Source organism: Pleurodeles waltl, chromosome 5 (genome assembly GCF_031143425.1).
Source record: "Pleurodeles waltl isolate 20211129_DDA chromosome 5, aPleWal1.hap1.20221129, whole genome shotgun sequence".
Taxonomy (NCBI): Eukaryota; Metazoa; Chordata; class Amphibia; order Caudata; family Salamandridae; genus Pleurodeles; species Pleurodeles waltl.
The window spans coordinates 1,253,850,797-1,253,864,749 of record NC_090444.1 but is presented as its reverse complement, the minus strand read 5'-3'; the positions used below and the strand labels follow the sequence as shown (position 1 = coordinate 1,253,864,749).

Here is a 13,953-nt window from a genome sequence, read left to right as displayed (position 1 = left end):
ATATAAAAAACATTGGTCTGGAATTAAGTCATTGAGTGTGTCGGGGGTTCCAAACAGGCACACAGGGGCAGCCGGTTGCAGTGTGCAAAGTAGGTGTTGGGTTTTGAATAGAAATCAATTGAGGGACCCGGGGGGTCACTCTGGCGATGCAGGTAGGGCACAGGGGGGCTTCTCGGTCCAGCCACCAACTGGGCAAAGATGAGGGCCTCCTGCTGGTCACTCCTGCACCGGTAATTGGTTCCTCTCGGGTCTGGGAGCTGTGGGTGCAGTGCTTCTTCCAGGCATCAGGTTGTTTGTTACCGGGTGTAGGAAAATGGCTCTCTGTTGCAGTTACCCCCCACTTTTTTTCCTGACATTGATGCTGACTTGACTGAGACGTTTGCTGGGACCCTGCTAACCAGGCCCCAACACCAGTGTTCTTTCACTAAAAATGTACCATGGTTTCCACAATTGGCACACCTCTGGCACACAGATAATCCCCCTGTAAAATGTACCAGTGGTACCAAGGGTCCTGTGACCAGGGAAGGTCCGTAAGGGCTGCAGCATGTGTTGTGCCACCCTAAGGGACCCCTCACCTAACACATGCACATCACCATTGCAGCTTGTGTATTGGTGGGGAGAAAAAGGCAAAGTCGACATGGCATTACCCTCTGGATGCCATGCACACAAAATACTGCCTGTGGCATAGGTAAGTCACCCCTCTTGCAGGCATTAAAGCCCTAAGGCAGGGTGCACTATACCACAGGTGAGGGCATAGCTGCATGAGCAATATGCCCCTCCAGTGTCTAAGTCTATTCTTAGACACAGTAGGTACAGTGTGGCCATATTAAATATATGGTCTGGGAGTTTGTCAAAATGAACTACACAGCTCCATAATGGCTACACTGGATATTGGGAAGTTTGGTATCAAACTTCTCAGTATAATAAACCCACACTGATGTTAGTGTTGGATTTATTACAAAATGCACACAGAGGGCATCTTAGAAGATGCCCCCTGTAATTTAGCGAAATCCTTCAGTGCAGGACTGAGTGGTCAGTGCCAGCCTGCCACTGAGACGAGTTTCTGCCCCCCTGGGGTGAGAGCCTTTGTGCTCTCTGGGGAGAGAAACAAAGCCTGCACTGGGTGGAGGGGCTTCTCACCTCCCCCTGCAGGAACTGTAACACCTGGCAGTGAGCCTCAAAGGCTCATGCCTTTTGTCACAGCACCCCAGGGCATCCCAGCTAGTGGAGATGCCCGCCCCTCCGGCCACTGCCCCCACTTTTGGCGGCAAGGTTGGAGGAGATAATGAGGAAAACAAGGAGGAGCCACCCACCAGTCAGGCCAGCCCCTAAGGTGCCCTGAGCTGAGGTGACTCCTGCCTTTAGAAATCTTCCACCTTGAGATTGAAGGATTCCCTCAATCGGATTAGGGATGTGCCCCCCTCCCCTCAGGGAGGAGGCACAAAGAGAGTGTAGCCACCCTCTAGGACAGTAGTCATTGGCTTCTGCCCCCCAGACCTAAACACACCCCTATATTTAGTATTTAGGGGCGACCCGGAACCCAGGAAATCAGAATCCTACAACAAGGACTGCTGACCTGAAAGCCCTGCAGAGACGACGGAGACAACTGACTTGGCCTCAGCCCTACCGACCTGTCTCCAGACTCAAAGAACCTGCACAGCGACGCATCCGACAGGGACCAGCGACCTCTGAGGACTCGGAGGACTGCTCTGAACCCAAAGTTAACCAAATACAAAAAACTATGGAATGCTATTGGGTGTCCCTCACCATAGCATATGGAGTGCTGGCAGAGGGTGGAGCCTCTAAAGGTAAGTACCTAGATGATTCCCAGCGGCTGTGTACAGAGAGGTAAGTTACCTGGTTTTCCCATAGGCTAACATGGGAACGTTGTGGTTGGAAAATGCATAAAGAGGACCGGACTGGTGGAACCCGGGAAAGGAGAACCTGCAAAAGAATGAGACAAAATCCAGTCCACAAAGGAGTGTCCCAGTGTAGCTGAAAATCTAAATCGTTGGTGATGAAGTCCAGCTGCGAATTCCAGGAGCTGCAGAGGAGTGCCTGAAGTTGCACACGAGTTGTCCTTCCACAGTTGCCGGCTTGCAGATGGGTCGGTGGTCAGGAGAACCACCAACAAGCACAGGCAACTACAAAGGACGGGTTGGAGGTTTTACAGAGCTGTGGAGGACCGGCAAGGTCCTGGGGACTCGACCTGTGGAGGGGAGTTTGGATTGACCCGCAGGATGCAAGAGAGGCTGAAGAAGCAGTCAGAGCCCCCACTGGCAGCAGGCACAGTAAGTTGTAGTGAGGCCCCGTCAGCACACCTGAAGAGGAGTCCCACGTTGCTGGAGCTGCAGCGAGGAGACTATCCTTGCAGAGGTAAAGTGCTGGGAGCCAGGGCTACTTGGAGTCTGAATCTGTCAGGATACTTCAATTCGATTTCCTCAGAAGCAGAAGATAACTCCTCAGTCCCGACCCGAGCTACTCACAACGAATATTAATCCTTCGTGCTGAGTACCCCGGAGGGGGAAAGGGGAATGGGATGGTAGAGAGACTGCCACAGAGATGATGAACGCCAGTAGTCAGTCTGCCTCTTCACATCTAAGATTGGATACAGCACCTGCAAGAGTCACAGTCGCAATTACTAGGGACATAAAACATCAGTTTTTCACTTTCTACTCTCAACACTTAATTCTCTTTAATTCTATTATTTCTTCACTCACCCTGAGTTCTCTGTAGCCTTGCTTCTCTCTAGAAATGATAGCTCTTCTTAAAAAAAATGCTTATTACTGATTCAGGAAGAACTTCTCAACCTTTGTTAGAGATTGGTTTTATGTTGCTATCTATCTATATATATATATATATATATATATATATATATATATATATATATATATAGTTGGTGATAATGTGTTCTTCAAATCAGCTGATGTTATTTAATTTCTCCTGTCTTATTGTGACTTCTGTCAACATTTGTAAATGCTTGTTTATTAAAGTTTGTTTCTCCTTTCTTACTTCGACATTTGTTGATAACTTGTATTTGTAAATGCTTGTTTATTACAGTTAGTTTCTCCTTCCTTACTTCGACATCTGACGATAACTTGTAGTTGTAAATGCTTGTTTATTTAAGTTTGTTTCTCTTTTAAACTCTATTTTGGTTTATTACCATTGAATTTGTAAATGCTTATTTAACAGTTCGTTTCTCCTTTAAACTTGGCCTTTGTTTATAACCTTGACATTTGTAGATACTTGCTCTTTTAAAGTTCGTTTTTTCTTTGACTTTAATATCTTAAACAAGAACCTTGTAAACATAAGGTTAATTCATACATTAACTCTGTAGCCTTGCCGACTTCCACGGGAATGGTCTACTACCAAACTCTTCGAATAAACCTTGACAATATTTATCCGTTTTCTGTAATATAATCTTCAAATGTAATTTTACCTCACAGGAGTTTCTGTTCTGAAGCGTGCTCTCTCTCAACACAGCTGATTCCTGTCAGACCTCAGTTGAAGTGCAAGGCTTCCAGCTGGAGAGCTCGTAACCTAGCAACCAACCGATTGCAAGACTAGAACTGTAACTAACCTTCAGGACTCACAGCGGCCATCTTGGATCTTCTCTTCTTGATTCTTCCTTTGAAATAAGCGCAAGATTACTCTGCAAACCTTCTTCCAGTTTGGGCTTTGCTGTCTCCACTGAGGATATCTCTTTGCTTTTCTCATGCACTTCTTTGATTTGACTTGGCAAGTTTGTGTGGTCATGACAGAATCTCCCTTGGCGCAGGAGTCAACAAGTCTTGGTTGGTGCAACAGTCATGGTGCATGGGGATTCTGTCCCAGCGGCAGAGACTAGGGCTGACCATCTCCCAAGTTGGACAGAAATGCAGTGAAGATCCATGGGTTCCCTCAGAGCTACAACCTGTGTTGGAGAATCTTTGCAGATCCCGAGGACAGGAGATCCCACTAGCCGGATGTCATTGTCTTAGGTACCTGTGGATGCAGGGGAGCTACTCCTTCTCTCCAAGGGAGATTCCTTCTCGCTTCATGGTGTAGTCAAAGTCTTGCTGACCCCAGAAGATACAGTGCCTTAGAGATGTTGCAGAATGCTGACAGAAGCAGTGTTCCCAAGGAGAGGTCTTAGGCAGTGCAGTCTTGTTTGGTTCCTGTGTAGCCCAGGGGTAATTCTGGAGGCAAGGAGCAGAATAGGCCTTTGGGAAGAGTTCCTGGTGGAGCCTTGCAGGACAAATCTGGGGACCCACCCATAAGGGAGTCCCTAAATAGCCCAAAAAGAGGGTTTTGTCTCTCTGGGGTTCCCACCTATCAGGACAGGTCACTGACGTCAGCTACCTGGTCCACCCAGTCAGATGCTCCCAGAAGACTCTGCACATCTTGTTTCCAAGATGGCAGAACCAAGTGGCCCCATGGAGGAGCTTGGGTGCCACCTTAAGGATGGAGAACGGTATGGAAGTGGTCACTCGCCTTTCCTCTGAGCGTTTTGTGCCAGGGCGTAGACCAGTGGTCCTTGGACTGGTGCTAACCAGATTATGCAATGAGTGCATCAAATGTGCCCTTCAAAGCAGCCCAGTTTTGTGGGGAGGCTACCCCTACCCAGCCCAGTTAAACCTATTTCTAAAGGAGAGGTAGTAACACCCCTGTCCTGCAGAAAATACTTTGTTCTGCTGTCCCCTGCTTGAACTGGTCAAGCAGCAGGAGGACAGAATTGTGTCTGTTGGGCCTCAGTAGCACGGGCTGCCCGCAGACCCTAAAAGACTGGTAGCAGCAGAATTGGGGATCCTCTAAGGATTCCTCAGTGTACATGGGATAATGCCATCAATACTGGATTCATTATTGGGGTATGATTCTGACATATTTGATACCAAACATGCCCAGGTTCGGAGTTAACATTATGTAGCTGGACCACAGCTAGTAAGCCTGTGGCCAGTACATAGATAAAATGGGTTCCCCGCATGCAGGGGTGCCCTCACACACAGGAACCTGCACCCTGCCCTCTGGGCTAGGAGGGCCTACCATAGGGGTGACTTACAGTGACGAAGTGCAGCAAGCAGCAGTGAAAGGGTGCATGTACCTTTTCAAGCAGGCTGCAATGGCAGCCCTGCAGACAGTTTACATAGGCTCCCATGAGTGGCATAATACATGCTGCAGCCCATGGGGGATCCCTGGTGTACTAATGCCCTGAGTACCTATGTACCATATACTAGGGACTTACAGGGGTACACCAGTGTTCCATTTGTGGGATGTAATCACTGGGGCCCTTGTTAGCAGTCTAAGCACTCTGATAAACAGGCAAAACGTGGGGGTAACAATGTAGCTGGACCACCTGTGGCCAGTACACAGGTAAAATGGTTCCCCACACTTAAGAAGTCCAGTGCATTGGAACTGGAGTTTGTAGGGGCATCTCTGCTCATGCACAGGTGCCCACACAGGAACCTGCACCCTGCCTTTGGGCTGAAAGGGCCTACCATAGGGGTGACTTATAGTGACCTGGTGTAGTGACCAGCAGTGAAAGGGTGAATAGACCATTTCACGCAGGCTGCAAATGGCAGGCCTGCAGACACAATGTGCATGGGCTCCGATGGGTGGCATAATACATGCTGCAGGTCATGGGAGACCTGCTGGTGTGCCAGTGCCTTGGGTACCTTTGTACCATCTACTAGGGACTTATAAGGGTGCACCAGTATGCCAATTGTGGGGTGTATGAAGAACCAAAGCAACAAAATTTGGAGGCGAGAGCACACTCACTGGGGTCCTGATTAGCAGGATCCCAGTGAAAACAGTCTAAGCACACTGACATCACATCAGGTAAAAAGTAGCGATTTTCCTACAGTATGGGTTTATTGTGAATGAGGTGTTTCATACCAAACAGCAGTATTACCAGTGCTGCCATCATGTAGCTGGGTAACTCATAATGGCCAGTGCATGTCCTCAGTATGGCTGCCTGAACACTTGCACAGCTTAGTAATCGAACTAGGCATTACAGGGTAGTTTTTTTTTTTTGCTGGTTTAACATTGGTTTGAATGCATCGTGAGCAAGCAGAAGGACAAGCAATTAAAGTGATTTATACTTCAATGCAGGAAGTGGAGGAGTGTTTCTCTACTCTAATCGTGAGACCCCTGCTTTGATGATAAGCCATTCTTAAAATTGCAGTTCCTTCTGACCAGTTGTGTTTTGGTGTTCAGTGTCCTGAAGAGGACCCTTGAATCCAGTGGGTTCGAAACAAGTCGACAATAGGGAGCAGTGCTGAGCGCTATTAAAGAAGATATATGGCCTTCAGGAAGAATCCAAAGCATTGTCTTGTATTGCGTATCATTCCTGTTTGAGCTACCATAAAGACTTATAATTAGCACCTCCACTCCTTTCTGCTCTTTAAGGAGGAGCCTTTAAAGTTTGCGAATGAGTTAGGCTCCGAGTTCCCTCTCTTTCAAGTTGGTGCAGAACCTGAATTTAGGTCGATATTTTTTTTTTTTGTCACTTTTTGTTTTTCAATTTGTATTTTGTCATATGTTTTTGTTGTAAGTAATGTGTGTGCAGTGCCAAAAAACATTTTTTATATGAGGTAATTGCTCACTTTTGTATTTGTCCTTCTTTGTACGATAAATGTTATTCAATTTATCAATTGTTCTGGATTGTCATGTATTAATGCTAGGGAGAGGTAATTGGTTTTGCCTTCTCATGGCAAATGATAATTATTTCCAAGTTAATTACAGTGGTGGCTGTTGTTTCTTTTGTGTAGTTTGATTGGCCTAACCTCGCTGTTATATAGGCCATACCCCTTTTCCATTACAGTAGTAATAGAACTAGGCATTACAGGAGAACGAGCCCTCACATTTAATATAATACACCCTGCATTAGGGCTCGAAGTCCCGCTGTACGGGGTGACATACATATATGCAGTGGTTGTGGTCATTGCACAGAGCTTGTGTGCAATGTTGTGTTGTCTAACTAGTTTGCACCATTTCACACATTCTGTGATGGCAGTCTGCATGCAGTTTGCCAAGGGTCCCTTGGGGTGGCATAATAAATGCTGTAGCCCTTAGTGAATCCTCTTTAGTACCCATGTACCATTTGGTACTAGGGACTTATAGGGGTGCTGAAGCCCTTGCCATTTGGCCACAATTAGACATTTAACAGTTTTAGTGGAAAAGACACTGGCACTGGGGCCTGGTTAACAGGGACCCAGTGAACTGAGTCAAAAACTAGCAGCTAGTTGTCCAAATGGAGGCAAAGACATTGGGGGGAGTGGGCAATCTGCAAAAAGTGTGGTTTTCATTGCATGCTAAATTACAAGTGCAGGAATGCAGTATTAATTTTCCTTAATAATGTAGTGCCTTGTTTGAAAGGGCCCTTTCTGGAGGGTTATCCCCAAACGTTTTGCCTTTCTCCTCCTATTTTTCTGACCCTCTTTTTGTTGGCTTTATGACTCTGGGCATTTTACCAGTGCTAAAGCGCATGTGCTTTTCTCCCCTAAAACTTGGTATAATTAGCTTAAGCCTGTTTGGTTTATTTAACTTACCTGTAAGTCCCTTGTAAAGTGGTATACCATATACCAAGGGCCTGTAATTTAAATGCTACTAATAGTCCTGCAGCGCAGATTGCGCCACCCTCAGAAGTAGTGTTTCAAACTTCTCAGGCCTGCTACTCCAGCACCTGCGTGTGCAGTTTACTGCCACATTGACTTGGCAAGTAAAACTACTTGCCAAGGTCTAAACTCCCTTTTTACTACACGTAAGTCACCCCTAACGTAGACTCTAGATAACCTTATGGGCAGGCTGCTGTGTATGTAAAAGTTAGGACATATATTTTTGTGTTATATGTCCTAGTAGTGACAAACAGCCTAATTCGTTTTTCACTGCTGTGAGTGCTTCTCCTTTTATAGGATTGCATTGGGAATTCCTTTTTATATGTCCAAGAGGTTATTTCCGATCTGTAAGGAGTCGCGTGGGCTATTTTTGGTATGTTTGGAATGGTAGTGAGAAATCCCGCTTACTGGTATAGGTGGATTTTACATTATCATTTTGGAAATGTCACTTTTAGAAAGCGGGGATTTCTCTTTGCTTACAACTATGGTGCTTTGCAGCATGACTCCAATCCACGTCTAGGGCAGGGTGAGAGCTCCACTAAGTGCATACTCCCCAGACAGCCATTGATCAAGGAGGATTAGGTGTGACATCATTACATCTACATTCATCTACATACTGATGGTCCTCCTGGGCTGGGAGAGAAGGAAGCGGGACACACTTCACACTTGAATAGGCTTTGTGTTGCCCTCACACAAAGGGATTGTTTATCGCAACTCGTGTCTGGAGCCAGAGTAGGGGAGAAGGGAAATTCTTGAAGCTGGTCAGATCTGGCTGGAATCTTATCCCACCTTCTAGAAGCTGGCCACCTGGAGTATAAGTACAGGTGCTCTTGCTCCATGATAGATGAGCACTTTTGGAACTGGGACAGGACCTCTTCTGGAAGGACTGCTGGACTGCACATGGGACTCATCAGCACTGCTCTTCTGTTGTTACCCTGTTGCTCAGTGTCTTCTGGATGCCAAAAAGGACTCATCTGGATTGCTTTCCTGCCAGCCTGCTCCCTGATTCTGGTTTGCTAGAGGACTAGCAGGAGTAACCACCACCTACTTAGCAGTGCTGGCCTGTCTGCCCCTTTGAGCCCTTTGAGTACCTTCCAAAGAGTCCAGTGCAGAGAGAGCACTGTTCTCCTGCTCCTTAGCTCTTAATCTAAGGTGTGGGGCTTGGTGTGGTTTTGTCGCCTCGGGCAGCGTTGTCCTCAAGTACTTTGTGCCCTTTAGAGCTGCGCTCAACAAGGAGAGAGAGTTGAAAGCGCTTCATAGCAGGGTGAGAGCGCCTTCCTGTCCCTGCATTGCAATGTGAAGCTTTAGCCCCTGCCCTAGGTGTAAAGGACAGACGCTGTAGGAGGATATGCGCTTACCCCTTTATTGCCTAGGGAGTGAACACCAGTGCCAGAGCAGGGAGATTTGAGTCACCGAGCCTCATTCTTGCCCGAGCACAATGAGGGGTCAATACCAAGGCTCCCCTCTGTAGTCAGCCCGGGAGAAACCCTCCAAGTACGGGGCCCACAAGGAGGCCATGACATACAATTATCAGGAGGAAAGTGTCATCTCGGGGCACCATATCCTTCTCCGTAAGTAAACACTGCTGCCGGCCCTCTCAAACCTCTTCTCCCTGTGGGGTCCCCTCTACCGCAAGAGATGTGGAGAGTGGGGCTGGCTTCCTACAGGGAAGGAGTTGGGGCTGCTCCTGAGAGCTGTGACAGAGGCTCGCCCTTCAGACGCCAGGGAGCGGGTTTACCTCGGCTCTGGGCGGGTAACATTGCATCCTTTCACCAGCAGCTCTGCCGGATGAGCGGCTCGTTACCTGTGGAAGGCAGTATTGGTCGGCAACTGCACCACACGTTCGTGAACAGCTGCCTTGAAACATTCTGCACGTTGGGAGGGGATGGGCATGGCTGGGGGGTGGGTTGGCAAGCGAGGTCGTATTTGTGACGATCCCCGGGGGTCCTCAAGCTCTGTGAAAAGATAATGGGTTGCCGTATTTGAACGAAAAGAGGTGCAGGTACTCATGCGGCCTGCCCCTCTTTAAGAATTACATCCCTTACAACCAGATACCTAATAAATAGCGTATTTGGTCTAACAGGAGTGCAGGTGTCTTGGTGTCCTAGAACTGCTTTTGAGAGCTGTTTTTTTCTCACAAGTCTAGGCTCCTCTGTGCCAGGATTACTGTGCCACAGCTTTTAGGGATGTGCTATGTACTACTGTTTTACCTTGATTCATGCACCTGATATGCTGTCTTCATTACCAGATGTGTCACTTAAACTAATGTGATAATTTCTGTATTATGTGACAAACTACTGGATTTCATGGCATATGAATTCATTGATGTTAGGTGATATGTCGATTAGGATTCTTACATCACCAGAATGCAGGATCTTCTCACTGTAACTGTAATTTATGAGCTTTACTGATGATGTATATCAGTTATGTATAAGGGATTTATCTATAATATAAGTAAACTATTTTTAAACATAATCCTGTATGGAGTATCTTTTGTGGTGCCTTTATTCTGTCACTGGTGTGAGTGTGCAGTGCAAACTTTTTACACATGAATTCTGGGGATAAGCCTGACTGCTCTGTGCCAGGCTACCTGTGTGAGCACAAGTTATCTTTAGTGTGTAAATTACTAGCCTTGACTAAAATGGTGGGATCTATCTGGATGAGGTGCATACCGTAGCCAACCAGAATGCCCATTTCTAACATGCCTTAATTCGAGATTCATCCTGGGCGTGGAAAAAAATGAACTACTCCGAAAATTCAAAACCACCTCCTCACCTTTCCTTTGTGAATACTATAATTGAGGAACTGGTGGGAATCTTGTTTACAGTTGCTTACAGGAAATATGTGCAACTGCACACAATTTTCAGCCGTGATGCATGTAAAAAGCACCCTACCCCCAATTAATCCTTATCTAGAGATGTAAATTTGTGTTCATGAAATCGATGGTTAGTATTTGCTTATTTGTTAGTCTAACTGCTTGAAAACTTTGAGAAATTCGAATTTGTATCTGTTTTTCTATCGATTGACAATCTGTTAACATCTAGTTGTCTTGTTTCAGAGTTTGCCAGTTTGGCAACCACTTTTCAGAATTTTAAAGACCAGCTCAATCAGTCTTCTGGCCGACGAAACCTTGGTACTTTTGAATGGGTGGATGGAATGCTGGTCCAGGCTTTGCAATCCGGGGACTGGCTTCTCATGGACAATGTCAACTTCTGTAGGTATGTCAAAGTGTAAAACAAATATTCTTACTGTGGTTTGAAGAGCAATGGGTATAGTTTGCTTGCATAAAAAATATGATTTTTGAAAGCTGTTAGCTGTGTTATTTTAATTTACTCTTCTAGTCCCTAACCATCACCCTGGTGCTCTGATGTCAGTTGCTTTTTTTCCACACCCTTCGATGGAGATCCGAAGCTGCTCTCCAATAATTTTTCTCCACTTTTTCTTTAAAAGCTCCGTGCAGTGTTTTAAAGGTGTTATTCCTCAAGTATTGAGGGCCTGATTACAACTTTGGAGGAGGGTGTTAATCCGTCCCAAATGTGACGGATATCCTGCCCCCACCGTATTACGAGTTCCATAGGATATAATGGACTTGTAATACGACGGGTTGTATATCTGTTACATTTGGGACGGATTAACACCTTCCTCCAAAGTTGTAATCAGGCCCTTAATGTTTAATCCGTGCTGATCCTATGGGGGACAGATGTCCATCCCAGACTCTCATGGTTGTTGGTGTCCAGGCCCAATGCACAACTTAAAGAAGTGTTATAAGTGCAGTCTGTGTAACGTTCCAAGCATGCTATGTTAGCATGGCCCACAGTTTACTGTCTCTTGAGAATCTGTTGGGAAGCATTTGGTCAGGCGAACTCAACATTAAAATGGCAGCCATTTTGCATAGCAAAAGTGTATGCCTAGTTGAAAGGCATGCCAAGCTTCTGGCTAAAAATACCTTTTTTGCTCACTGCCTCCAGTTTGTATTGACTCACTGTCAGAGTGCTGAGGAAAAGAAGTAGTGAAGGAGCCTACAGATCCTGCATGGTAAAGATCTAAAGTAGTCTACTGAAGATGTGTATGATTTGCTTTGCCCTTAAAACTTTCCTTCTGTTCCTTTGTGATACTGACAGCAAATGGTGATGTGTTATGTCCGCAAGCAGAGATTTGTGCATTCTCCCCTCGATCTGGAAGCTCTGATGCTGAGAGTGTGTTCATAGACATGGTATATGAGTAGTTATCAATCATCTGCCAGGCTTGTTGAACACCAGAGCCAGCAGCCTAAGCTGACGTCATCTTGCTGACCATGAGTGATACCTCCAGCCGCAGGTGGTCCAGTACATCCTGTGGGGCATTCCTCATAGAGACCTCTTAACTACTTTGTAAGGAAATGCCTCCTTGACATGGTTACCCCCTGACTTTTTGGCTTTTGCTGATGCCAGGTATGATTGAAAGTGTGCTGGGACCCTGCTAACCAGGCCCCAGCACCAGTGTTCTTTACCTAAACTGTACCTTTGTCTCCACAATTGGCACAACCCTGGCACTCAGATAAGTCCCTTGTAAATGGTACCCCTGGTACCAAGGGCCCTGATGCCAGGGAAGGTCTCTAAGGGCTGCAGCATGTCTTATGCCACCCTGGGGACCCCTCACTCAGCACATGCACACTGCCTCTCAGCTTGTGTGTGCTGGTGGGGAGAAAATGACTAAGTTGACATGGCACTCCCCTCGGAGTGCCATGCCCACCTCACACTGCCTGTGGCATAGGTAAGTCACCCCTCTAGCAGGCCTTACAGCCCTAAGGCAGGGTGTACTATACCACAGTTGAGGTCATTGGTGCATGAGCACTATGCCCCTACAGTGTCTAAGCAAAACCTTAGACAGTGTAAGTGCAGGATAGCCATAAAGAGTATATGGTCTGGGAGTTTGTCAAACACGAACTCCACAGTTCCATAATGGCTACACTGAAATCTGGGAAGTTTGGTATCAAACTTCTCAGCATAGTAAAGTGCATACTGATGCCAGTGTGGGATTTATTGTAAAATACACCCAGAGGGCATCTTAGAGATGCCTCCTGAATACCAGTCCGACTCCTATTGCTAGGCTAACCAGTTTCTGCCAGCCTGCCGCAACCAGATTAGTTTATGGCCACATGGGGAGAGTGCCTTTGTCACTCTGTGGCCATGAACAAAGCCTGTACTGGGTGTAGATGCTTCTCACCTCCCCCTGCAGGAACTGTAACACCTAACGGTGAGCCTCAAAGGCACATGCCTTTTGTTACAGCACCCCAGGGCATCGCAGCTAGTGGAGATGCCCGCCCCTCCGACCACTGCCCCCACTTTTGGCTGCAAGGCAGGAGAGGATAATGAGAAAAACAAGGAGTCGCCACCCACCAGTCAGGACAGCCCCTAAGGTGTCCTGAGCTGAGGTGACTTCTGCCTTTAGGAATCCTCCATCTTGAGATTGTAGGATTCCCCCAATAGGATTAGGGATGTGCCCCTCTCCCCTCAGGGAGGAGGCACAAAGAGGGTGTAGCTACACTCCAGGACAGTAGCCATTGGCTACTGCCCCCAGACCTAAACACACCCCTAAACTTGGTATTTAGGGGCGACCCTGAACCCAGGAAATCAGATTCCTGCAACCTATACAAAGAAGGACTGCTGATCTGAAAGCCCTGCAGAGACGACGGAGACGACAACTGACTTGGCTCCAGCCCTAAGAACCTGCACAGCGACGCATCCAACAGGGACAAGCGACCCCTGAGGACTCAGAGGACTGCCCTGAACTTGAAGGACCACAAAACTCTCGAACAGCGGCACTGTTCACCAACTGCAACATTTTTGCAACTTTGAAACCACGTTGAAAGAACTCTCTCTTCCCGCCGGAAATGTGAGACTTCTCACTCTGTTCTCTGTAGCTTGAGCCGGGGGCGTTGAGTGCAAACACCGCAGAGAGGACTCCCAGGCGACTGCTACGACATGAGTAACCTGAGTCGACCCCCCTGCACCCTCACAGCGATGCCTGCAGAGAGGATCCAGAGACTCCCCCTGACCGCAACTGCCTGGTAACAAGGAACTCGACGCCTGGACCAAGCACTGCACCCACCGCCCCCAGCACTGAGAGCAACCAACCTCCAGTGCAGGAGTGACCAGCAGGCGGCCCTATTCCGAGCCCAGTCAGTGGCCGGCCCGAGAAGCCCCCCTGTGCCCTGCCTGCATTGCCTAAGTGACCCCGTGTCCCTCCATCGCTTCCTATAGCAAACCAGACGCCTACTTAGCACACTGCACCAGGCCGCCCCTGTGCCGCTGAGGGTGTGGTTTGTGTGTCTCCACGCCCCCCCGCCCCACCCCACCCCACCCCACAAAACCACCCTGGT

The 13,953-nt window shown here is 47.4% G+C and overlaps 1 protein-coding gene across 1 annotated transcript in view; it reads left to right on the top strand.

Moving 5' to 3' along the window:
* Positions 1 to 13,953, top strand: part of MDN1 (midasin AAA ATPase 1) — a 1,740,009-nt gene that overhangs the window by 951,940 nt on the left and 774,116 nt on the right. Inside the window, exon 44 of the mRNA XM_069235499.1 lies at positions 10,651 to 10,810. Within this exon, the coding sequence (XP_069091600.1) occupies positions 10,651 to 10,810 (160 nt within the window). The remainder of the gene's footprint in view (positions 1 to 10,650; positions 10,811 to 13,953) is intronic.